General features: G+C 55.7%; 1 protein-coding gene across 1 annotated transcript; it reads right to left on the reverse strand.

The window, feature by feature from the left end:
• Window positions 1-240: 240 nt before the first annotated feature.
• LOC309684110 (acrosin-like) lies at window positions 241-1,711 on the reverse strand (the record flags this gene model as incomplete). The annotated part of the gene is made up of 3 exons (XM_082500064.1): window positions 241-600; window positions 1,074-1,213; window positions 1,471-1,711. Coding segments are annotated over 3 exons (741 nt in total), but the record flags the coding sequence as incomplete, so codon positions are not given.
• Between the last annotated feature and the right edge of the window lie 24,472 nt (window positions 1,712-26,183).

Genomic DNA, 26,183 nt, shown 5'->3' on the forward strand with positions numbered 1-26,183 from the left:
GGGCATGCAAGTCCTTGCCTTGCACCGGAGACTGAATTGGACTCAAGCACGCTCAGCTGTGAAAATCAGGAACTTTATTTCTACAACCGAGTCAACATCAGCCCTTCTGCGCTCAGAGGAGCGCGGGCAGGACAGAGCAGGCCTTGGCACTGAGGCTGCCTTTGGCTCAGCAGGCATTGCCCCAGAAGGAAATGGTGGTGGAACAGGACGGCCTGCTCTGGAGCCTCTTCGTCACGCTGCTCAAGCCTTTTTCCCCCACAGGACCTGCAGCAGCTCCTGCACCCGAGTAAAGAATTCCACCAGCTTCTGGAGTGGAAATGGGCAGGAGCTAATCGTGCCCGGTGGTGTTGGTGTTGGCCTTGGCCTCTGATAAGGGGTTGAGGCAGTGAGAAAATGACTCCAAGCCCGTGCTGTTGGAGTACCCCTTACTGCTGGGCGCAGTCCCATCTGGACCAGGATCCAGTTGTAGAAGTGCTGGGTGGAGGTGTAGACTCCGGGCCGTTTGGCTCTGGCACAGCCTCTCCCCCAGCTGGTCACCCCAACAAGCCAGAAGTAGTCCGCGTTGTTGTCTTTGCACACCAGAGGACCACCGCTGTCACCCTGCAGGGGAGGAGAGAGGGTTGAGGTGGTGTTGGGTGGCCGCTGTCAGCGCTCTGGCCGGCTCCTTCTCTCTCCCAGCACCTGCCAGAGCTCTGCTCACTGCACACAACGGCGCTGCTCCGGTGCTGGAGCCTACAGAGCCTCGTGTGGGAGGGGGTGGAGGGCCTGTAAGGTCGGGCGCTCTCTCATCTCTGCACAGTGCTCCCGGCTGTGTGGAAGGGGGATGCTTTGGGATCTGGACCTATGGGCTGCCGGGAGCACAGGATGGGCTTTCTGGGCAGCGTCCCCGGGCTCTGGGACAAGGTGGGCACTGGGCAAGGACCTGCAGCTGGGGAAGGGGAGGTGAGCCCCAGCAGCAGTGGAGACCTAGCGGTGGCAGGGTGACTTGCCAGGCCAAGCACGTGCCGGGCGATGTTTGGGCGTTGCGAGAGGGCTGCCGGTGCTGCCGGGGCTTGACTTGCAGCACGTCCTACCTGGCAGGTGTCGATGCCACCCTGCGGATAGCCAGCACACAGGTTGTGGCTGTGGATGGCCCCTCTGTACCACCCGCTGCTGTTGCAGAGGTTGACATCAATGAGCTGGACCTTGGCCTCCTGCAGGACATCCGTTGACCCTGCAGCTGTGAGCACAGAAAGCAATGAAGCCCCAGCAGCTCCCCCCCTGCCTGGGTGAACCCCTTCCCTAGGGCTTGGCTTTGCGTCCTGAAGGCACTGTGCCCGTGTTTCCCCTCTGTCTGGCTTTGGGCGGTGGGTCAGCCCATTCTCCCCAGAGGCATACGTCCCCGCAGTCTGACTCTGGCTTTCGCCTCTGCTCTCGGGAAGCCCAACCCCTCTCCCCAGTGTGCCGAGCTTGCACTCAGGACACCAGCACTTTGGGGGAACTCACATCTTGCAGTGGTGGCGCCCCAACCGCTGACGTAGCAGGTGTGCAGCTCTGACACTCTAAGTGAGGCGTCGGGCACACAGGCAAGCTGGGTGTAGTAGTTGCACTGGACCGGCTGGTCCAGCTCCAGCAGGGCGATGTCGTTCCTCTGCGTGATATTCCTGTAGTGCTCGTGAACCAGCAGCCGCTTAATATGGCGCACTTGGGTCCCAGGGCCCAGCCAAGTCAACTGGGTGGCCCCAATCACCACGCGCCACATGCTGATGTGCCTGGAAAGCAGATGGAGAGGGGGGTCAGAGGGAGCGGAACCATGCGCTGCAGCAGCCCCGACTTTCCCTGCCTTCTGCTTCCCAGGGCAGAGAGGAGAGCAGTGCCACGCAGGCTGCCACCGCCCTGGCATGCCTTAGGCACGAGCCATGTGGCGCTGGAGGCTGCTAGGAAGCAGTGGCCCGAGCCCAGCCTTCTCCTCAGCAGTCTCTGGGCTGGGCTCGGCAGTGCCCAGGCACTGGGCGTACTGGCAGGAACGGGGATGGGAGTAGCAGGCGGTGCTGCATGCAGGGCACCCGCGAGGGTGGTGGGGACAGCCCCCTTCCCTGGCCCTCCTTACCTGGCCTCGATGAAGCAGTGTGCCGCCGTGAGGACCCACTGTGGGCTGATGAGGGACCCTCCGCAGATGTGCCCCGTGCCTGCTTCCCAGGGGTCCTGGATGCTGACGATCCAGGGCCAGGCTCCTGGACGGGCATCGGTGCCACCCACCACGCGCGACATGCCGTACTGGTAAGCCATGGGCCGGAGCCCGCAGGTCCCTCTGTAACCAGAAACTCATGACTGTCCTGCTCCACGGCGTGCTGCGCTTCAGGCTGAAGGTCAGCCCTCTTCCCTCCCCACAAGGCGCTGCACGGACAGCAGGGCCAGGGAACCCCCTGGGGCGGGCGTGCGTGCGCCCCTGTTTCTGCCTGAGCCCCGCAGAGGAGCTGTGCCAGCAGCCGGGGTGCTGGCCAGGATCTGAGGCTCCCAGGCGGGGTTGGGGAAGCTGTGGCCACGGGGGACAAGCGGGCTCCCTCCAGTGAGCCCCATCAGGGTTGCCCAAGCTCCCCCCCAGAGCCTGGGGCCACTTACCCACAGCTGTCCCACGCGCCTTGCACAGGCCAGCACAGGGCCAGCAGGACGACGACGAGGAGCAGTTTCATTGCTGCCAGTGGCGGCACGTGGCACCTGCAAGAAGCGAACCGAGGGCCTGTCGCCACCAGTGCCGCAGCCGACGTAGTGCCCGCAGTGCTCACGCTGCCCACGGTGCTCTTGTTCCCGGGGCTGATGTCACAGAGTCGCTGGTTCCGGGCACCGGGCCCGGTGGCCTCTTGGCAGAAGGGGGGGCACCATGGGAGGTTCCCGGCAGGAGGGGAGGCAGAAGCCGGCATGGCACACCCCCGACAGACCCCCGCTGAACGCTCTGCCTGCGGGACGAGGCTGTGCAGGCCCCGCGGCAGGCAGCAGCGCCTGGCTGCGAGCGCTGTCTGCTGACAGAAAAAGCCCTGTGTGGCATCGCGACCTCTTGGGGAAGTTCACTGCCACCCCGCTCTCTGCAGCCCTTTGCCACCAGGGCCTTCCCAAAACACATACACCAGAAAACAGAACTGCTACAGGCAGCATGCACGGTTTGGGGTGTTGAGGGGCCCATCTGGCTACAGCCGCAGCAGGCAAGCGGTGATGTGCGAGCGGGACGAGTCCAGCACACCCACATGCTGCACTCCGTACCTATGCGCACGCCTGGGCGCACACACAGAATCACAGAATGGTTTAGGTTGGAAGGGACCTTGAACACCATCAAGTTCCAACCCCCCCTGCCCTGGGCAGGGACACCTCCCACCAGCCCAGGTTGCTCAGAGCCCCGTCCAACCTGGCCTTGAACACTTCCTGGGATGGGGCAGCCACAGCTTCTCTGGACAACCTGCGCCGGGGTCCAACACCCTCACAGTCAAGAATTTCTTCCTAAGATCTATTCTAAACCTCCCCTCTTCCAGTTTGAAGCCCTTCCCCCTCATCCTGTCACTACACGCCCTTGTAAAAACTCCCTCCCCAGCTCTCCTGTCGGCCCTTCAGGGACTGGGAAATGCCGGCACGTCAGTTTGTGTGCTGCACTCTGTGTGTGCACGCATCGTGTGTGCCCTGTGTGTGGGTGCACTCGGTGTCTGGGTGCACTCTGTGTCCCGGTACCCACACGGTGGGTGCACACTGTTTACGTGCAGTGTGGTGTAGATGAGCCTGTGAGTGTGCGCACTGCAGGTATGCGTTTACTGGGTCGAGCGCGTGCCGTGTGTGCGGGCATTTTGTGCGTATGCTGGCAGGCTGTGTGTGCCCGCACTGCGTGTGTGCGTGCGTGCTGCATGTGCATGCCTTCCACGCTCTGTGCATGACGTGCACGAGCACTGTGTGCATTACGTGGGGTGTTCCATGTGTGGTGGGGGCGTGTGTGGGGTGTTAGTGTGTCTTGGTCTGTAGTCAGTGTGTGTGTTCCTATGCAGTCGGGGTGTGTGTCAGTGTGTGTTGCTGTTGTAATAAGTAATTTAGCAAAAGAATTTTGCTTCAGCTAAAATAGATGTGTGCTCACTATGGCTTCAGCTAAGATGGGTCTGTGCTCGCTGTGTGTTTGGGAAAGGGATAGTGTTAGACAGGATATCAGACGAGAGCAACAGTTGGAAGTACAGAAACTTGCAGGGCAAAGGGTGGTGTCGTTAGCTAAGATAACCACAGGAGTGTAAAGAATGAAGAAGCCACAAGAAGGACATGGTGGTAAAGACTTCGAGCCTCCCTCCAATGACTATTAGGAAGACTCGTGAGGAAGCACAGCACCTGCGCTGCTGGAAGGGAGGGGGCATGTTCAGGGGTGGGCTGCATTCCAAGAACTCATTGATTATGTATTTGGGGGTGGGTTGTGTTCCAAGAACTCAAAGAGGAATCGCCGATGGAACAGTTGAAGAGGCTCTGAAGGAATATTCAGCAGTTTTCTGGGACTGACCCAGACACTGTGGCTGGCCAGGAATTATTAAAAAATAAATTTTGTCACCCATGCCTGGCCAGCTATTAGGAAAAAAATGGAAAAGATGGAAGACTGGCATGAGAGAGGAATCAATGAGCTGTTACGAGAAGCACAAAGAGTATATGTGAGGCGCGATGAGGAGAAGCAGAGGGCAAAAGCAAAACTAATGGTAGTGACTGTAAAAGAAATAACAAAGACTAAAGATAAAGCGCCCCAGAATCCGGGGCCAGGGATGAGAGCACACAAGATACAGGGAGCCCATCTGCTGCCGCTCAAAAAGCCCATGTGAATGAAATCAGGAGCCCCAGAGGGCGGAAAGTGTTACCATTGTGGGCAGGGAGAACATTTTAAGAGAGAGAGTCCCAGGCGAAAGAGAGGTCAACGAGTGTTTAAAATCTGTCAACAGGAAGAATACGCTCCCGAGTAAGGGTGTCAAGGGCTCTGCCTGCTGGGGGAAGAAAGAATTAGTGAGCCCTTGATAAACTTAAAATCACGCCCCCAGGAGGAAATTTACACCTTTTTAGTAGACTCAGGAGCTGAGAAGTCTTGTATTATGAAATTGCCTTTGAATGGGAAAATCCAGACACCGGGAAGAAGCAGCAACTCCGCTGGACCTCCCTGCCTCAAGGATTCACAAAATCCCCAAATCTATTTGAACAGACGCAAGAGAAAATTTTAGGGGAGTTCCAGGCAGAACCCGCAGTAAGAATCTTGCAATATGGAAATGATCTGTTGGTATCAGGAGAGAGGGAGCAAAAAGTCAGAAAGAGACATCGATACGTTTGCTGAATGGTTTTTTTTGGAGAAAAAGAATTAAGAGTTTCAACGACACAACTGCAGTTTGTACAAAAAGAGGTAAGGTATTTAAGGCATCTAATTAACAAAAGAAAAAGAAAAATCAATCCAGAACGAATTACAGCATTAAGTGTCCCAAGAACGAATAAAGACTTTAAGGTTACTAGAGTACTGTAAATTATGGGCTAAAGGATACAGAAATTTTAGTGACTGAGTCTATGACAAACTTGTAAAAGACAGTCCACTACAGCGGACAGAAGACAAACAAGAGCAATTTAAAGAATTAAAGCAGAAGTTAATAGAAGCCCCGGGTTTAGCCCTCCCCTCCCTAGAAAAAAAAAAAAGAATTTCACGTTTTTATAAACACGGAAGAAGGGATAGCACATGGAGTTGTAATGCAGGAACGGGGCGGAGAAAGGAAACCGGTGGCATACCTATCCAAAATGAATGGACCCGGTATGTTGGGGGTGGCCCACATGCATACAGGCAGTAGTGGCCACAGCAATATTAGTAGAAAAAAGCCAAAAATTAACCTCTAGAAGAACCCTAATCGTACATCCACACACACACTGTAAGAACTATCTTATCTCAAAAGTCTGGCCGGTGGTTAACAGATTTCAGAACTTTGAAGTACGAAACGATTTTAATAGAAAAGAATGATTTGACCCTGGTGGTAGACAGAAACCTGAATCCTTCACAACTCCTGTAGGAACGGGCAAGTGGGGAGCCGCATCATGATTGATTAGATTTTATAAATTACCAAACCAGGGTAAGAGAAGACCTAATAAACACACCAATGCCCTATGTAATAAAACAAAAACAAACAAACCCAAAAAACTATCCAACAACTTTTTATAGATGGTTCCTCCTGATGTATAGTTGGAAAGAGAGCAAGGAGTTATGTCGTCATTGATGGGGAAGAAAAAGCAGTAATTGAAGAAGGAGGATTACCAGCAAATTAGTCAGCCCAGAGTTGTGAACTATATGCTCTGAAGAGAGCTTTAGATTATCTCCAGGGAAAAGAAGGCATTATCTATACAGATTCAAAGTACGCATATGGAAATTAACCATGGAAAGGAAGTCTCGTGATTTTGCTTTGACAGGAAAAAGCCCTGGAGAGCCTTCAGAAGGCGCATAAGAGTCAGTGCTGCTGCATGAGAGCAACAGACAGCAAAAGCCTTGAGAGTGCCTTCGGACTGGGGTGGCACCAAACCCCTTCGACCCTACTTTGCTGCAGTTGTAATTGTTGCGTGTTATAAATTACACAGGTTAAGTGTAAGAATTGTAATAAGGTCATTTGAGGTCCCCGTGGCAGACAGGAGCAGTACCTCTCCCAAGTCTTCGATCTTTAGTGTATCCGATGTGGGAATACAACCCCAATAGATAAGTGGATTAGACATTATTGTTGCAGAACCCACAGAGAATTACGTAATGTGGACCGACCCAACCAGAATGTTCATAGATCCTCGAAATATCAGCTCCAATATGAGTTCTGGGACCGAAGAAAGGACCCTATTGTGCCACAAGAATCAGAGATACCGGACTAAAGAGGAGGGAGGGCAAGACCAGGTTGGCCTCTGGACTCGCTGCCAAGCAGAACTATTTCTCGGCTGTTGGAGGCACCCCAATAGGCACGAGAGGTAGGAGTATAAGCCAGGCTGGACCTCCACTGCCAGTGGTATTATCACTAGTGGTATCTCTAGTACCTGGTGACGAACTTAATAGGCAGAACAAGATTAAGAGCAACCAACCCAATCATTAGGAGAAAGTCTCATTTTTCAGTCACGGATTTTCAAGGATTTTCTTTTCAAGCCACCCAAACAGGGCGTGCTTTCATAGCCATCGGCAATTAAGTTCTCCGTCCCCTCCAGAAAAGCCTTTTCCTAAAGGCGCTCTCCTTCCAAGGGCAGACCCACAAAAAGAAGCCCTCTCTGCTTAATCCATTTCACAGAGAATTTCAAATGCAAACAAGAATTAAACAGGATGTCTTTTCCCCGCTTCAGGGAAAGCCACTAATATAGACCTCGGCAACATATTTAGCAAATCTGTCATTGTAATGCCTTTGCATTGCCCATTTCCAGCTGGAGAGCAGGTTGCAAGGACTTTCATAAAAAAAAAAAAAAAAACCACCACTGCAAAACATATTCCTATCTAGGATGTAAATTTATGAAAATAGGACAGAAGTGAAATTCCTGTGAAACAGAGGGGTTCGGATTGTTACAGTCTTCTTCATCTGGGTTCATCTAGAACCCAGATGAAACAATGAAGAATAGAATAGAGAAGTTTTGTTTGAGGCTAGTAATTATAGAAACCTGTCATGCACCAGTGACGCTGCTTAGAAACCCCCTTACCCTTCCCATCTTGATTTAAATATCTACACTCAAATTAATAGATATTAATAGAAATAACCATTGATTATTTGGATATGGGTATTGAGAGTAATGTATAGTCAAGGGACCAATCAATGAAAATCAAACCCATAAGATGCATTTGGGAACTAGGTATGACCTAACCTAGCTGTAGCTTTGAAGTACCTGTGAAGAAAGCGAGGAGTTGTAGGCCTGGTTAGTAAACCGAGAAAATCTTCTGGAGGTTCCAAGATTAAAGGGGAGGTGGAACTCTGTGACCAAGCTGAGCACGCGCAAGGACCGGGTTCAACCAGCAGACACAGTGAGGAAGACTATGGACGACCACCAGAGGACTCTGGATGACCACCAGTGTACCTGAAGGTGCATGTGTCACGGACATTTACATATCTTAGTGAGTTCGCGGAAATCATATGAATATGTCAATTGTTTCTCGGAAATGTAATGAATACGTATATTTTAATTTTTGTAGTGGAGCAACTCGGTACGCACACTGGGTGGAGTGATCCCCTGTGCGCCCGGTGCCGTAATAAAGCAGTGCCTGCTTTCTTTTTTAAATTAAGGCTTAGAAAGTTTGGTTCTGCCGATTTACGGTAACAGTGGGGGGGGGCTACGTGTCGGGAGGGGATGGGGAGGCGACAGGTGACGCCTCCTTTTGGGGAGGTACATTGTACTCGCAGACATGACCCGCAGCCGCCGCACCGGGAGGGCTGTCCGGGGGCGGCGGGGCCGGGCCTCGGGGAATGGGGGCAGAAGAGACGGCCGGGCCGGTGCCCGGGGAGGGGGCAGCCCCCCCGGCCCGCCGCCGGCGGTTGCGGAGTTAAGCGATTTCAGGCGGAATTGCGGCATTGGCAGAACCCCCCGTGACGTCTGAGCAGCGGGGGGCTCCCACACCCCCGCACGGGGGCTTCGGCGCGGGGGCTCCCACACCCCCCGCACGGGCTCCGGAGGCAGGGCCCCGCCCGGCACTGACGCACAGGGGCTCAGCGCGCTGCCTGACCGCCACCCGCACCCCCGCGCCGACCCGCCCACGGCTACCGGGGGGTGGATGGCGGCGGCGGGGACACCCCGGCTCGGTACGGGCGAAAAATAACGCACACACACCCCCCGCCAGCGCCTGCCCCCGAACCGGCACATTTGCATAGACCACGCCCCCTCCCATAGATTTCCACACACCGCGCCTCCAGAACGAGTCCTCCCATGCGCCACCGCCCCCGCGCCCAGAGATTCGCATGCGCCACGCCCCCGACTCGCTATATTTGGATGCACCACGCCCGCAGTCACACATATTTGCATAGGCCACGCCCCCTCGCGCCACCCACCTACCAGAGGCCACTCACCCCGGGCGAGGAACGGGGCGAGCAAAATCCGCAGCGGGCCCGGGGAAGACCGGGCAGCCGGTTCCTCCCGCTCGGGGCCCCGGAAGGCTCCGCGTTTGGGGAAAGACCTCCCCTCCATCCCATTCTTGGCCCATTCCAACACTCAGGTTTGGATGAAACGGCCCAAAATTTGGGGGTTAATGGGGGTTTTTGGACTGCACTGAAAGCGCGGAACAGGCGTCCAAATGGAGTTGGGGATGGGAAAAAATCCCAAATTGCCCTGGTATGCGAAAAGCGCATTTGTTTTAAAAAAATCCAGTTCCCCAAGTTATTTTATGGACAAATAAAGCACCAAATTGCTCCCCATTTCTTTTAAGGCGCTGGTGATGGTGTCACCCGGACAAAGATGACACGTGTGGGGACACACAAATGTCGCTGACAAAAGGATTTGCAGCATCCAACAATTCCCGGCTTTCTCCCCCCAAAATTGTTTAGATTCATCAAAAGAATTTCTCTGAATCCTGGTTGGAAAATAATAAAAATAAATAACTGGGGAATAAAAGCGGGGAGGGAGGAGGGGGTTTGGAGGCGAGAGGAGCGCTCCTCCATGTTATTTGTGCAAAACTGTGGTTTTAAGCCCCTAAAAAAACGTACGTGGAGGCAGCGCTGTGGGGATCTAATACTTTTTAAAACACTATGAAAAAGATGTTTTTATAGATTCACTACCAAGAATGAAAACTGTATTTAGGAAGGGGAGGAAACTGCCCAAAAAGGGGGAAAAAGAAGCCCCCCAAAAGAGAGGAGGAAAGGTGGGAAACTGCACCAAAAAAAGAGGGGGGGAACCACCCTGAAAGGGGGGGGCGGGGGGAGGACGACCCTGAAAGAGCGGGGGGGGGGGGGAGGACCACCCTGAAAGGGGGGAGGGGGAGAGGGGGGAGTAGAGGGGGGGGAGAGGGGGTGGAGGACTACCGTGAAAGGGGGGGAGGGGGGAGGGGGGGGGAGGACCACCCTGAAAGGGGGAGGGGGGGGAAGAGGGGGGAGGACCACCCTAAAGGGGGGAAGAGAGGGGGGGAATCAGCAGGGTTAAGGGCTGCTTTTTTCCACTGGAAAGCTGGGAGACACCCCCATTTCCCAACTTTAAAACCTGCTTTTTGCTCCAAAGCTGGGAGGGGAAAAAAAAAAAACACCAAACCCCAACCCCACATTTACCCTTTTGGGGATGGATTGTGGGGTTGGTTTTTTGTGCATGTGGAAACAGAGCTGGCGACAGCTTCCCCACCACCAGTGCTGCCGGGCAGCCCAACGCCCGGCACAGCCCAGGGTCCTCCACAACCCAGTTCCAAACTGGTGGAGCCGGAACGGAGATTCGGCAGGTGACTGGCGAGGTGCTGCCAGGGCCCAAGCGCCCCAAATAGGTGGGTTAAATATGATTGACCTCCGCCGGTAATTAATCTGCAAGAGGCCGGGAGTGGGGTTTTGTTCATAACCTGGATTGGTCGGATTTGAATAGGATTTACCTGTGCTTTGTGCCTGGGTAGGACCTCGCTGGGGGTGGGTGGGTTATTTTGGGGCGTTACGCCATAAAACTGTGGCGGCGACAGAAGATTCGCCCAATGCCGTCGTCCACCGCTGCTCGTCATTGTCTTCGTCACCATCCACCGTGTCAGGACTCCAGGCTGTTTTAGCAGAGCAGGACTCCAGGCTGTTTTAGCAGAGGAGTGGGGAAAAACATAAAAAGGAGAAAAACAGCCAAAATCCTTCCATGAAGCGAAAGCAACCTGCCAGTGCTGCCCTCATAGGGTGCAAAGTTGGGTAAAGAAAACCTCATCAGCTAAACATCAGGTATCCCGGGAAGTGAAAGTTCCCGTTCCATGTAGCAAAAAATCCACTCGCATGAATAACTTAGACAAAACCCGCCCACAAAAGGACAAGAGGCACCTTTGGTCACCTTTTGCTTGAAGCTTCGCTAAAACTGTATCCTCAGATTGGCCCTGTCCTGCAGTTTCTTTCCCAGAGTTTTGCCCCAAACCCACGCTTCTAGCCCCGCTCCCCAAGCCCTCCCTCGGGGCCCACCGCCTTTCCCCAGCCCAGCCTGTCCTTAAAGCTTTTCTTTCCACACACGGCCCTTTCCACTCACCTCCCTCCGGGGCCTCCTCTCTCACAGGCACCTCACAGCCCTGCAAACCTCCTCTCCCACTCACGAAAACCCATTCCCCCCTCACAAACACCCACTCCCCTCACATTAAGACCCATGTCCCCGACTCCTCCCTCACACACCCATTCTACTCACAAACACCTATTTCCCTCATTCCTCCCTCATGGTAACACCCATTGCCCTCACTCCCTGCTCCCGTTAACACCGTCCTCACATAACACCCACTCCCCTCACTACCCCCTTGTAATAAGTAATTTAGCAAAATTTTTGCTTCAGCTCAAATGAACATGTGCTCGCTATGGCTTCAGCTAAGATGGGTCTGTGCTCACTGTGCGTTTGGGAAAGGGATAGTGTTAAATTGGATATCAGATGAAAGCAACAGGTAGAACTACCGAAAATTTGCAGAACAAAGGGTGGTGTCGTTAGCTAAGATAACCACAGGAGTGTAAGGAATGAAGAAGCCACAAGAAGGACGTGGCGATAAAGACTTCGAGCCTCCCTCCGATGACCACCAGGAGACCCCTGAGGCAGCACAGCGCCTGCGCCGCTGGAAGGGAGGGGCGTGCTCGGGGGTGGGCTGCATTGCAAGAAGCCATTGATTATGTAATTAAGGGTTGGTTTATTTTCCGAAAACTCATTGATTATGCAAATTATGTTCCAAGAAGAAACATGAATAAGTATAAGGAATACGAAATAAAAACAAGTGGTTGTAAAGGAAAACTGAGCCACAGGAGGAGAAATCCCCTGTGTAACTCCCAGCGCTGTAATAAATATTCTTTGCTCCACCGAATTTGCCCCAGACTAAAATTCAATACAGTGAGCGTGTTTCTCACAATCTGGGGGCTCGTCCGGGATACCTGAAGCCCACGTTCGGAGCCTTGGACGGGTGAGTAGACCGGGACAGTGCGCCACTGCTGACTTCAGCAATTCTCACGTTCTCCCCGCCCACAGTGACGGACCAGCGGCAACAGCCCGGTGAAGGGGCTCGTGGACACAAGGGGGGTCCCAGGGATAACCGCGGCAGCCGATAACACTTGTGCACGAGACCCGGGTAAGAAAATTGACTGTTAAGTATTGCTCGGGCGGCTGGGTGACGGGGGATTGAGAGTGGTGTGAGTGAGACGCGGACTAGATCTGCGAAGCGAGTGCGGAGTCTTTCTAACCGCGGTTCCGTATCTCCGCGAGGAGACCGGCCGGTGAAGAGACGAAGCGAAAGGCTGGAGTTGAGAGATCCCCCGGGGGAAAATAATGGGACAAGGGAAAAGTAAAAAGGAATTTGAAGGAAATTCCAGGAATACCTCCAGACAGTCCATTAGGGAGGATGTTGTTACAATGGGGGAAGGAAGGAGAGTCCTGCACCCGTGATAAAGATAAAGGAAAGAAAATTATATATTGTATGTTTAAATGGACCAAAGAGCCCATAAGGCCAGAGAAGTTGTATTGGCCAAAGTATGATTCTATAGAGGGGTGGCTGTGTCAAGCACTAAAAGTATATGTTAACTCTAAAGAATCATTTGATGAAGAAGAAAGCGAGTATGCAGCGTGTTGGAAAGGAGCTGCAGGGCTTTTTAAATGGGAAATACAAAAGAAGGAGGAAGACCAGAGACACCATGTTTTTGTCCTCTACTGCAAAGTGTTCTGTGAAAAACAATCAACCAAACCCCACCCAACGACAACATCAAAACCCAAAGAGAAATCTCTGCAGCTCACACGAGCCTGAGCTCGCTCTCCGTTCCTCTCTTTCCAGTGTCTCGGGGGGGTCACGGCCGAGCTGAGATTGCGGGGGGGTGGTGGTGGGAGTTTGCCCCATGGCTGTGATGGGGGGAGAAGGGGTGGGTGGGGAGTGGGGGATGTGGTGTGGGGGTTTTTTGGGGGGTGGTGGTTTTTTGCCAGGTGTCGCTTTACCCAGTGGCTCGGGAAGGCGTTGGCATCAGGAAGCCTGCGCTAAAGCGGGGTGGGGGCCTCGCCGCAGTTGGTTAGCAGAGCCAAAGTGGTTACTAATGGTTATTAACGGCAAAGTAATTAGGCCCGTGTAATGGGGAAGCTCAGATGCCCCCTAACCAACCCCCCGGTGCTCCTCTACCCAGGCGAGCGCTGGGCGCCCCCCCCACAGGAGAGGAGCGCACCTCCGGGGTGGGTGGAAGGGCATCACCCAACGGGGAGAGGACCAAGATGGGGCTTGGGTGTCCCTTGGGGTGGCCGGGTGGCGGGGTAGGGCTGCTGGGGGCTGCCCGATGAGGGACATCCCCACCACGCCTTTCTCCATGGCTCCCAGAGCTCTGCTCCCTCCCTCCCTCCCACCCATCCAGTGCCACCGGAGAGGTGGTGTCCCCCCTCCTGGGGCGGGCAGGGGCTGTGCCACCCCATCTAACACCTCAACGCAACAAAGCACCTCACTGGGGGAGGGACCCTGTGCCTGGTAGCCCCGTGCGCCCCAGCACTGTAAGGATGAGGCTGAGCCCCCACCACGGCCACCCTGTGCAAACCAAAGACCCCCCCAAACACACCCCACTCCCCCCATTCCCCGCGGCGCTGTGAGGATGCACAGCCGAGGGGTAGGGGGAGGGCTCTCTCCATCCCACAGCCTCCCCCTTCCTCCTCCCTCGCCTCCCGACGCTATCCCTTTAGTTGGACTAACATAGGCAGAGAGACAGAGAGTTTTTATTATTGTTTTTTTATTTCCTAAAAGCCACCGGTTTTTCATCCCAGGCATGGCCAGAGGAGCTCGCCCAGTGTTGAGTGGGGGAGGTTGTGCTGCGGTGCACAGCGCAGTGGCTCATCAGTTTTTAGAATTAATGTAACACTAACAAAACTAACGGCGATTTTTAAGTTTTGTAAGGATTTTAATTCTTTATTTATTTCATTTCAGAGGGGGCCAGGGCAGGAGAGGGACATTTGTTTTTTAGCAAAAGCCGGCTTTTCTAGAGGTTAAAGGAAAGGCCGTGCTCGGCTGTAAATGCTCCCCTCCAGCGTCCTGGATGGGGGGGACGGATCTCCTAGGGGCCAGCTGTATCCTTGGAGGATTCCCCATTTGTCTCCCAAGACCCTGCGGTTTATATTTCCTGACTTGGTGAGGGTGCAGGATTATGCCCGAGTGGATTACACTGTCTGGGATATTTCCCTCTGGTGGTGCCATAGCGAAGTCTCTGTTGCCAGTTTGTGATGTCCGGCGCTCAACGTCACGGGAAGAGTGGTGGGATGGGACTCGGGGCATTTTGATTGTTAAGGGCCATTTGGTTTTGGTTGTTCTGCACCATCTGGAGATAAGCCCGGGCTGAGCTGTTTTGCAGCTCCCCCCAAGTTCTCTCTGCACAGCCAAGGCACGGCGGAGATGGAGCTGAGTGGGATGGCAGCTCCCTGCCTCTCACCTCTGGTGCTCTGAAACCGGCTTGGCTGGCTGCTCCCACACAGTGTGTTACTGGCTTGCCCAGCAGGTAAAGAACCCAGATTTGGGACGCCACTGGCGTGTCCATAAGGGGTCCTGGGCTGCCCTTATGGGGTCCTGGGGGGGGGGGGGGGGGGGGGGGAGTCTTGCAGGCCAGAGGGAGTCTGGGGCAGCCCTTCAAGGATCTGGGAGTCCCCTCTGGTGCCTCTGGGGAGGGTTTTGTGGCTGGAGAAGGCCAAGCTGGTTTCAAGAGGTGCTTCCTCCCTTTCTCCAGCCCACCCAGCTCCCCCGACACCACAACCCCCCCAGGTTGGTGGGTGCCCGCAGTGCCAGCCTGTCCCACTGGGTCGGGCACTGAGGGGGTCACAGCCCCAGCCGCGGGATGGGAAGATGAACCACAGCACCAGGGATAGAGACCAACATTTTATTTCTTTAACATTTCCCATGGGGGGCACCCCAGGGTTGCGCGGCTGCACCGCAGCTGGTGCCAGGAGGGACTCCAACGTCCCTCCCGCGGCTCACCTGGCTCCGCTCGTGATGCTTTTGATGGGGCTCAGCGCGGTCTCTTCTGTGCTACGGACCAAGCGGCTCCAGGTAGGCGACTGCTGCACCGCACTGTGCTGCAGCGTGGGGAGGGGTGGGGGGCTGCGGCACGGGGCTGGGAGCTGCTCCCGTCTCACCCAGCTCCCGGGGTCCTGCAGAGGGAATGGAAGAAGCCAAAGCAAGGGACGACGGACGCGAGAGCCCGCCCGCAGGAGCAGAGCAGTGAGTGGCCCCGGCACCGAGCACCATGCAAACAGCCCACACCCCACGGCAGCCCTGAGCCGGGGCTGTGCCGGGGGCTGCCGGCCGCTCACTCCATCCCCTCCCTCAGCAGCTTCTCGGCTAGTGGATGAAGGATGGGAGCTCAAGTCGACACAGGAGAAGCAGGGAGTGTGGCGGAGACCCCCAGATCCTGCCCCAGACCCTCAGCCCTTGCCCTGCCCTCCCTGTGCTGGGCAGCCCTGCCCGCCTGCTGAGGAGGGGGTGCTGCCCGTGGGCTCCAGCGGAGGAGACGGTGTGCAGCGGGTCTCTTCTCTCTCCTCCTCTGCAGGGCAACCGAGGAGGCAGCGAGGAGGGAGCACCAGGCCCCACAAGGACCCACTGGGCTCCCTGCCAACCATATATCATCTGAGCAGTGATGCCTCTCTCTACCCCCTGCCCCTGCCAAGCCCCCACGTCCCCCTGCCCTCCTCTGCCACCTATAGGTCCTATCAGTGGGGACACCTCCTTCTGGCCCCCGAGGGCCACCCCAAGAGTCCCTGCAGCCTGTGCTCGCTGGCCAACTCGGAGGACTGCAGCAGCCTGTTGAGGAGCAGCTCCTCTTCCCAGAGCTCCCTCTACCACTTCCTGGAGCCCTGGCCCAGTGCAGCAACAGAGCCAGTGGTGCTCACACACTCAGGACAACCCCGCTCTCCCATGGCTGCTGCTGGGGCAGTGCGGAAACCGGGGCTGGTCCTCGGCCAGGAGCCTCCACAGGAGCTGCCAGCAGGGACCGAGAAAGAGTGGGTTCCCAGGCAGGGGATGGACAGGGCACAGAGGCCCACGGATGAGCACCTGTCCCCCAGAAGGCCCCCAGCCATGGACATGGACCAGGTGGAGCGGGTGGAGGAGATCACCTGTGCTTTCCAGGCCTTGAACACAAAGACGGAGGAGTCCTGCAAGACCACGGGCAGGGAGTGTGGCCAGGCAGACCCAGGGCTGTGCAGCACAGGAAGGTGCCTGCAGCAGGGCTGCGCCTGGCTGTGGGGCTACCTGAAGGGCTGGTGGAGATGCCACTAGCCGTGTCTGCTTCCGCCAGCCCTGCAAGTGGTGACAGCGCCAGGCCCAGAAGACCAACACTGCCCCGAATACTGAGCGGCTGTGGGGTGTGGGGCCGGGAACCCCTCTGGGGTACCCCCTATGTGAAACGTTAAAGAAATAAAATGTTTGTCTCTAGCCCTCGTGCTGTCCTTCCTCCTCCCGTCCCACGGCTGCGGGTGCTCCCCCGAGGGAGCAGGCTGCAATCAGCAAGCACTGTGTGTTGAGCTCCCCTGCTCACAGCCATGCTCCGCCTGAAGGCGGCGAGGCAGGAGCAGTCCCCAGCCGACTTGGGCGCAAAAAGGTTCATCTGACTCAGCGGGTGAGGAAGGGCCCGTTTCAACTCTGTACCTTTGGCAATCTCAGGTCGGAGGATTTGATGGAGCCAACTGAGAGCGGCAGCATACGCTGCGGGGCTCTGAGCTGCTGCGTGGTGCCAGGTCTATCCAACGTCAGGCAGTACGTTCCCAGGAGATGTCACCGCTGACAACTCTTCCGAGGAAGTGGGGCCGTTTCTGTAGTCGTAGCCTGCCTGGAGAAAGAGCCCCACGGAGCTAAGAGTCTGCTGAGCAGCAAGGGAGCAGAGTCGCTGACTCTCAACCAAGGACTGAAGTACAGCAACCCACTCTATTGCCTTCCCCCTTCGCCCGCTGCCTCCCACAGTCTAGAAGAAAAGAACCAGGGAGCTCCAAAGGAGGGGACCCCTCCCCCACTCCCCCAAATCTGCTCAACACCCCCAAACCTCCCTCAAGACACGGGACTCCTCCCACACACCTCCACTCCCCACACCGCAACCCTCCCCCTCCCCCAACGCTCCAAAAAGCAGCAGTCCTTAGGGCAGACTCCTTAAGCTGACTCCACAGCTACGGCTCCCCGTCGGCTCCGGGGGAGACAAGGGGGCCCCGGGGCTCTCCGTGGGCTTTAAGGGGGTCCCAGGGCTGCCCACGGGCTCCCAGCAATGCCCGTGCCCACCACCCACCCCCGCTTCAGGGGGCCCAGCGCTGACACCCCCCGACCCATCTCGGGGGTACCTGGGGGGACTCGGCCGTGGGCTGGAGGCGGGCGAAGGGGGCACGGCCGGGCTGACCTGCCGGGGGGAGCTGAGAGCGGAGCCCAGAGCGGAGCCAAACGCCCGCCCAGGCCGGCCCCGGGCACCCTGCGCTGCGGCCGGGGCTGCCGCCACCTGCGGGGAGCGAGCGGGGGGTGAGGGGGCGGCAGCGGAGGACGGGGGGGGGGAGCTAAATCGGCCCTGTTCCCCCCGGGGACCCCCCACTCGGCTCTGCTCCCCCCCAAAAAGGCCCAGGCCGCCCCCCGAGTCCCCCAGCCCGGTCCCGACACTCCACAATCCCCCGAACTGGCCCTGGACACCTCCGCACCACCGCTCCTGCCGCCGCCGCCGCCGCCGCCGCCCCGCCCGCCCACTCTCCTTCTCCCGCTCCTGCTCTCCTTCTCCCGCTCCTGCTCTCCTCGGCCCCGGTCCCCCCCGTCTCTCCCGGTACCGACCGCCGACGCACACCGGAAACGTTCTCCTTCGCGTCCGCCCAACCGCGCACGCGCCGAAGGGCAAACCCGGGCCACGCCCCCCAGCGTCGCCGCGGCGAAAGCGGGCGAGAGGGGCGGGGCCGCGCCGAGGAGAACGAGGGGGCCGGGCCCCACCGCAGCCCCGCACCGGGCACTGCGAGTTCGAAACCATCCCTGCCCTCCCCAAAATCAGCCGGGACCGCCCGAAACCAGCCCAGCCTTCTCCAAAATGAGACGGACGTCCGCCTGCAGAGCTCCGCCAGCCCCCCCGACGGACATCACGGGGATGGGGGCAAAGAAAACAACCAGAAAGGTACTGAAAATAACGTGGAGACGGTGCTTAGAGATCCTTCCGAGAGGCAAAACACGGCCTTTGTTCTCATTTTTGAACACGGGGTTTCGCAGTGCTTCGCGGGCAGTGGTTATCCAGGGGCATCAGCTATCCCGGGAAGCGAACGTTCCCATCCCGTGTGGCAAAAGTCCACTCGCATGAATAACTTAGACAAAACCAGCCCACAAAAGGACAAGAGGCACCTTTGGTCACCTTTTGCTTGAAGCTTCGCTAAAACTGTATACTCAGATTAGCCCTGTCCTGCAGTTTCTTTCCCAGAGTTTTGCCCCAAACCCACGCTTCTAGCCCCGCTCCCCAAGCCCTCCCTCGGGGCCCACCGCCTTTCCCCAGCCCAGCCTGTCCTTAAAGCTTTTCTTTCCACACACGGCCCTTTCCACTCACCTCCCTCCGGGGCCTCCTCTCTCACAGGCACCTCACAGCCCTGCAAACCTCCCTCTCACGAAAACCCATTCCCCCCTCGCTCCCCCCTCACGCAACACCTCTTCCCCTCACACACTCGCTCCCACCCCCCCCACCATCCTCTCTTCCTCTCTCCTCCCCCTCCCCCCATCTTTCGCCCCCCCTTCCCCTCTCCTCCCATTCAAAATGCCGCCGCCCTTCCCTTCCCTTCCCCTCTCGCCTTTTCCTGCCTCAGCCCCCGCCCCCCGCTCAGGTGACACCGCACACAGCCGCCATGAGGCGCGGCGGGGAGGGCCGGGGCTGTGAGAGGCGATGGCGGTGAGGGAATTTTCCTCTTTTTTCCTCTTCTTTTCATCTCCTCAGGCTTCGGGCAGCCCCGCGTGGGCGGCTGGAGATCCCCCCCTCCCCTTCCAGGAGTGGCCCCGGCCCTGGGGCGGCCCCCGCCTCCCTCCTCCCCACAGGCTCTCCTCAGGGAGAGCCCCCAAATCTGTCCCCTGGGCGGCTCCACAGCCTCCTGTGTGTCCGGGAATGGGGTTTCCCTCAGGGAGAGCCCCCAAATCCATCTCTGTCATTGCCCTACAGCCTCCTGCATGGCTGGGAGCAGTGATTCCCTCAGGGATAGATCCCCCCTCATCCCCAAACCTATCCCCAGGGTGGTCCCACAGCCTCCTGCATGGCTGGGAGCAGTGTTTCCCTCAGGGAGAGCCCCCAAATCCATCCCCAGGGTGGTCCCACAGCCGCCTGTGTGGCCAGGAACGGCGTTTCCCCCATGGATGGAGCCCTCTCCTTCCCCCTACCCCACTCCTGGGCAGCCTTTTCCTCCCTCCCACCTTCTCCCCACAGCTCTTCCAGGGCTGGGAAAACACTCCTGCCCTTTCTCTTCCTGCGGGTTTTGAGAAGAGCCCCCTGTCTTCCCAGCCCACACGTGGGGTGTGGGCAGCTCCACGCCTTGTGTTTGAAGCGGGAATTGGGATATTTCAGTTTTCTTCTGCGATCAGGCATGGTTGTGAAAGGGCCAGTTGTAGTGGTTAGGCTTTGGTGGGTGAGTAACAGCAAATCTTATTGAACTTTTCCTTTTTTTCAGATTTTGTGTAGGGGGCTCGTTGTCCTCACGCCCGCGAGTTCTGCTCCAGGTCAAGCGAAGCCCCATGGAACTGGCCCTAAGGGCGGCGGCGGCCATGGACCAGCGCCCCTTTGGCGTCGAGAACGTGGTTTATTTTGAGGTGAATCTCCCTGTTTTTCTTGAGAAGCGGGGGGCTGGTTTGTAGTGAGGCTTAAAACCCCGGGTTGTGCCTAAGTGTGGGGCTGATTTCAACCTCAGGGGCTGCGACTCCGTCCTCAGGGGCTCCGACTCACAGCCCTGGCAGCACCGTCAGCGCGCCGGGCTCAGCGTTCTCTTGTATTTTGAAGGGTTTCTTACGGATCGGCAGCAGCCGGGGATATTTAGCAGCTGTGTATTGGTGGTGGAATCCGTGTGGTGAAAAGATCTTTGGGGTAAAGAGGTGAATAGGTGGTTTGTTTTTTTTTCACCTCGAGAATGTTTCTTGTTGCCTTGTACCTGTAAAAAGATGTTCAAATCGTTAAGGTGTTCAAATCGTTTCATAAAATTACCCCCTAGACAGGAATATGTTTTGTGGTTGGTTTGAGGTTTTTTTATGAGTCCTTTCAGCCTGCTCTCCAGGTGGAAATGGGCAATGCAAAGGCATTACAATGATAGATTTGCTAAATATGTTGCCAAGGTCTATATTAGTGGCTTTCCCTGAAGCGGGGAAAAGACGTCCTGTTTAATTCTTGTTTGCATTTCAAATTCTCTGTGAAATGGATTAAGCAGAGAGGGCTTCTTTTTGTGGGTCTGCCCTTGGGAGGAGAGCGCCTTTAGGAAAAGGCTTTTCTGGAGGGGACGGAGAACTTAATTGCTGATGTCTCTAAAAGCACGCCCTGTTTGGGTGCTTTGAATTTTCCAGTGTGGGAAAAGCCGCAGAAGTGTGTATTTCTGTCCAGCTGCAGAGAAATGGGTAATACTGAGCCCTACAATAGCTTGGTTGTTTTTTTTCCCCTGTGTGATGACTGGTGTGGAGGGAGTTTGTACCAAAGAGTCAACTTCTGATTGTGGGCAGCCCCTGTTTTAGGAACTGTTGCGCAGATTGCTTATCGATGCAACTGCTGCCGCGACTCCCGCACTCCCTGCTGCTGTCAAGCTTTTATTACTTGTTCTGAAAAGCTCTCGAAATACGTGCAGAGCTGCGCGGCTCCCCCGAGCCAGGTGGCCACGGCCACTGCCTCCTCGGCTCCTGTTGGCCATGGCTGACTATTTTCAGCAGGATTCGAATATGTCTGTGTGCTCCTCCTTCCTTTTTAGCCATCTGTTATTTGAGTTTGGGACTCGGAGGCCTTACTGTCTTCCTGCACTCTGTTTTTTATCACTGTTGACAGTTCTGGATTCACCAATAACAGTACTCAGCGCTTACATCTGGAACTCCCTGAAAACAATGAACTCATTAGTCCAGGGCCAAAGGTTTAGAAATAAATTGAACAAGGTCAAGCCTTGGGATCTTTAGTAACGTGATTCGGAGCCTCTCACCTGGCTTCTTGGTGGAGCTGGCACAGAGGTCGGTGATAATCCAAAACTGCAGAGCGAGCTGGGTGCCCGTGGAAGGGGAACCGCGCTCTCAAGTGGAAATACTTGGGGTCTCGTTGCCTGTGGGAGGGAAAGGGACGTCAAGAGTCAACCTAAAGGAACTTCTCACCTTCAGAGGTCGCGCTCTGGAGGTGACGGTTAATTGAGGGGAGTCGTGGAAGTGTGCCTTACTGAGCAACATGCTGCTGCTGGCCCGAGACTAAATGTCTCCAAAGTTTGGGGTTGGTTTAAGTGCTTTTTGGTTATTAGCTGGATGTCACTCTTAGAAGCACCTCTTGCCCTGTCTGGAGGGGTTTGCTGCTGCCTCCTGCATTGGGCCGAGGGGACCGGCAGCCCTCAGGACAGGGACTTTCTCAGGCGCGGAGGTTAAACCCGGTGCGTGCTGCTTAAAACCTGCTCTGGGTGTTAGTGCAGCGGTCACGGTGAGAAACGTGTTGGCTTAGGGGAGCCCGAGATTTGCATTCCTCTTAAGTGCGGGGGATTTTGGGGAGCCTGGGTGGTACAATCCCCTTCCTGCTCCCAGATTCCTGTCACTGACCCGGCAGCGGGGTGTTAGCAGAGCTGATGCCCGCAGCAGCTGAGGGTCGGCATGATCCCGGCATCGCCGGAGCTCTGGAGCCGAGGAATGGGAGCGTGGCCCATTTCCATCACAGCTTGTGCACGCACGTGTGTTACACGGAGTGTTTCTTAATGCCTGCGAAGCTTTACGAGATTGGTTAATGAGTGTTGCTTTGCTGTGCAAGTGCAAAGTGTTATTTTCATGGAGAAACCAGCTCAGGTGTTCCGTTTATTTTTCTTTTTTTAAAGGCAGAATGCCTATTTTAAAGCTTTCCTTGCAGGCAGAATAACATCTGCTTTTGAGGATTGTTTCTTTCCCTGCAGGGTGGGAAAATCTACAGCCTCGCTAAGGCCGCAGAGGAAGAAAACTTGTCAGTTTCCTAGAGCGAACTGCAGTTTGGAGAGGGGGGTGTTTTGCCAGAGCGCCTTTTAGCACCTCGTCGGGCACATTTCTTTTCCCTGGGGGCTGAGGTTTAACATGGCCTTTTCATTTGCCTAGCTCTTGGTTGTATGAATTAATGGGTGTTTCAATGGGAACCACAAGACCTAATTTCTCAGTCGCCATCTTAAAAATTGTGCAGGGGCGGAAGTGGGACAGGGAGGTGACCGGAGTGAAACGCTGAAGGCTGTTAAGGCTGGAATAAGGAATGGCGGGGCTTGTTCTGGTCACACACTATGACAATAAAAGGCCACGAGTTCCTCGTGGAGGTAAAGAACCGACAATCTGGGAGGGCGTTCAGGGATTTGCCTCATCGAAGGGTTTCCAGGGGAATATGGGGGTCACTCTCCATCTCATTCCTGGTGAGCTGCCTGCCTGTTAAGACCATTATTACTTTATAATCACGGAGGGAGGCCCTGAATTCAGGTTTGGGAAGCCATTAGCTAATTTTGTGGTTAATGCTTTTTTTTTTTTTTCAGAGTGAGTCTGTGAATCGGTTCTCTGTGCTGAAGGTGAGACACGTCCTTCCCTCTGCTTTGGCAATGGCCGCTTTCCTTGGGCACAGGGACCACACAGCCCTCTGCACGTTTCTCGGTAAGTAAATTGTGGCTGTGCCACCTTCCTGCCCGGCCTGGGGAGCTTGTCCTTTACTGAGTGAGAAAGCAAGTTTTTCCCTGGAAGAAATAAAGAGATTTAAAAATCTCTATCCTTCTGTGCAGCAGTGCCGTCCCAATGCGGCCTCGGGAGAGGCACCTTTCCTCCAGCGCTGGAACCATGGCAGGGAAGGGACCTGCTATATCGTTAGGTGGACGAATTTCATCGTTCTTTGGCAACAAACGAATGTGGTGACAATGGTGACCTGGTCCAGCCAGCCTTGGTGATCAGTCCGCTCCTCCCTTTCCCTGTGGGAAGGCTCCGAGGATCTCCTGGGCTGTAGGAAAGGGGAGGCAGTAAGGATGCTGTGCTGGGGAGCTTTGACTGCCTTTGCTGTCTTCCAGATGGAGAGATGGATCCGCAGCACTTGGGAGCTCCCCTTCCCCAAACGCTGAGTTTGCCATTTGTTATCCACAAACGACGTGTTTTTCCGTGCAGGAAATGGATTTTTCAGAAATTCCAGCGTGTTATGGAAAGAAAACGCTCCTGGAGTTTTTAATGCAGGTCATTCTTTTTTGGTGTAGCGGTTAAAACGTGATGTCTGTAACTTTGAAATGAATATTTGTATGCATCTGTCAACGGGTACAATTCACATAGCCGCTCACAGGAGAAGGGATCTTAACCGCATTTCTGATTTTAGGCTGTATCGTGATAATGCCGGGGATTGATGTCGCGCTGGAGATTTTTCTCCAGTTTCCACCTTTTGCCACTAAATGAGCGGCAGAGATTTCCCAGCTAGACAGGCAGTGAGCTCTACGCAGGAATGTGAGCGCGGATCCAACGTTGACGGTAATTAAATTACGTTGTTCAGAGGTTCCTCCTTTTAATGAAAGTCTGGAAAAGTGAAAAAGGAGGTGCCTTTCTCCTTTGGGATTGCTGTTGTGGCAGAGGGGATGGAAACAACCCACGGGGGTTTTGCTCCGCTCCTGGCTTTGGCTTGGAAAAAGCCCTGAACGGTTTGATCCCTGTGGGGCCAACTCTGAGCAGGGTGAGGGGCAGCTGTGCCAGGAGATCCAGAGGGTCCATCTCCACAGCTTCCGTGTCCAGTGAGCAGTTTCCCCGAAAGGAGGGAAATTCTGGGAGAATGGGGAGCGGTGTGTGATGATGAGGGCGGTGAGGAAGGCTAAAGGATGATCTCAACGATTTTAACTTGTGCTGTTTTTTCTATACATCTTTTGGGCAGAATGGATGGGGACTTTGGGTTTAGCCGAAGAAGGATAACCCTAAAATCAGCGTTGGGCCGTGAGTTCCGGCCCAGCGGTCAGAATAACCGCAAACCCTGGGGAAAGGGGGCTGAGGAGCGGGTGCACGGTTGGTTCGGCACCGGGGCTCTGCCAGTCCTTGCTGTTGCTGTTGACCTGCTCCCCATGGCTTGGCCAGTTCTCCCACTGCCCCGCAGCGCTGCAGAGGGTAACAGAGGGGTTATTTTGGCTGGAGTATACCCCCGTGCTTGCCAGAAATGGCCAGTGCTAGCCCAGGCTGGGCTTGCCACTCAGGCTGACCTCATGATGCCGGTTGCCGGCCTCCCGCGTTCTACACAACATTCCAACGGTGGTCTTGGCCCACCGTCGCAGCTCTTCTGCTGCTGGCTGTCGGTCTCAGAGTGAACCTCGCCAGTTTGCTCAGCGTTTGAGGAAGGAAGTGGCAATTTTCTTGCCCGATGGGGCGCAAAAGGGCTCACGTGGTGGAACGGTAATGCTGTTGGTGGCGAGAAGGGGCTGTGGGAGTTGTTAGAGGGCAGTTGGTGACGCTGTGCTGGGAAATAACTGCCGTACCTGACACGTCCCCTCCTTCGAAGCGGGTGCGTGCTAGCGTGCTGTTCCCAGCTCTCCTTCCTCACCTCCTCTGCCTTAACAATTTCAGACACGTCAACGTCGGCAGTGAATTTCAGGCCGAGATCCCAGACCTCCAGGACAGATCCCGGTTGGAGGAGGAGGAGGAGGGAGCATCGCTAGTGTGGAAGCCCTGGGGAGACATCGCAACGAACCCGGAAACACAGGACAGAGGTTTCTCTTAACGCTTTTCTTCCCAGGTCCCCCCCAAGATACTAAGGGTCGAAAACTGCACGTTTTCACAGCAGCTGTTTGTCTGTTGGGACCCTCTCCCTCTTTTCCTTGACAGCATTCGTGGCTGGTAGCACCCGAGGGTGGCTCAGATCTGGTGGGACAGTGAACAGATAACAACCGGTGGTGCTCTGAGTCGCGTCCTCTGGGAGAGACGGTCAGGGGCGTTTGTAGCTGTCCCACGTCAGCTGCAGCGACCTCGGGAGAGGGGAGATCTGTCTCTGGAGCTACCGGTCCCAAAGCTGCTCTGAAGGGAGAGAGAGCGATACCGGATAACCTGCCTTTTTTTCGGTGCCTTTTCTGGGTCTCCAGTCTGTCTGCTCTGTTTGCCCTCTGCCTTGTATCGCACTTTTTCTCCTTTCTCGACGAAAACTGACTTTCTGTTGGTTTTTGTTGCATTTCTAGTGACAAATCTGCTCAACTTCGTCTGCTCCAATGTCATGCCGGGGGGAAGAGCCAACCTGGAGCACGCCTTGCACCGCCTGCATGAAGCTCTGGTAAGAAGCAGCTCTTTTCGAATTCCTACTGGACTAGGAAATATTCTCATCAACTGCCGTGGGCGGAGGTGACCCCGACACGCTGTTGCTGAGCGTCGACTGAGTACCATCTTCCCACAGTGGGCTGAAGAGTTGATCTTTTGGCCCCTGCTGAGGGGGAATCTAAGTCTTGTTCTCTGAACTCCCGCAGGAGGGTCTGGAGATGTTGCAGTCTGGGGCACCCCAGCGACCTGAATCCCATCCCCTGGCTGATTATCATTACGCAGGTAAACTGGAAGCAGAGCTTGTTGCTTCTCCGGGAATGCGAGCGGGTACTGCCGTTCCCTTTGTTCTGATTGAAAGAAGTGATTTTTAGAAACGTGCGAGCAGTGGCTCGTGTTCTTTGGGGCAGGGAAGTAGTCTTTTTAATCTGTTCTGGGGGCCTTTTGGCACGGGGAATGCCTCGTCCCTGTGTTCTAGCCTGCTGCTGTCCCTTGCGGTGACACCCCACGCCGCCCAACGCTCCTCCTTTCCCTCGCGCCCCGGCTTTACTGCGTGCAGGGCTTGCTCTGCTGGCAGCCATAACTGCTCGTGCTAACAAACTGCCTGCGGTGTTGGCTAATTGCTTTGCGAAGGAGGAGACATGTGGACGCGTGACAAATACATCGTGCGCGTTTCCGTGAGGTTGCAAGGGGTCTAATCGTT

Source organism: Vanellus vanellus (assembly GCF_965231255.1).
Source record: "Vanellus vanellus genome assembly, contig: HAP1_SCAFFOLD_320, whole genome shotgun sequence".
In the NCBI taxonomy this organism is placed as follows: Eukaryota; Metazoa; Chordata; class Aves; order Charadriiformes; family Charadriidae; genus Vanellus; species Vanellus vanellus.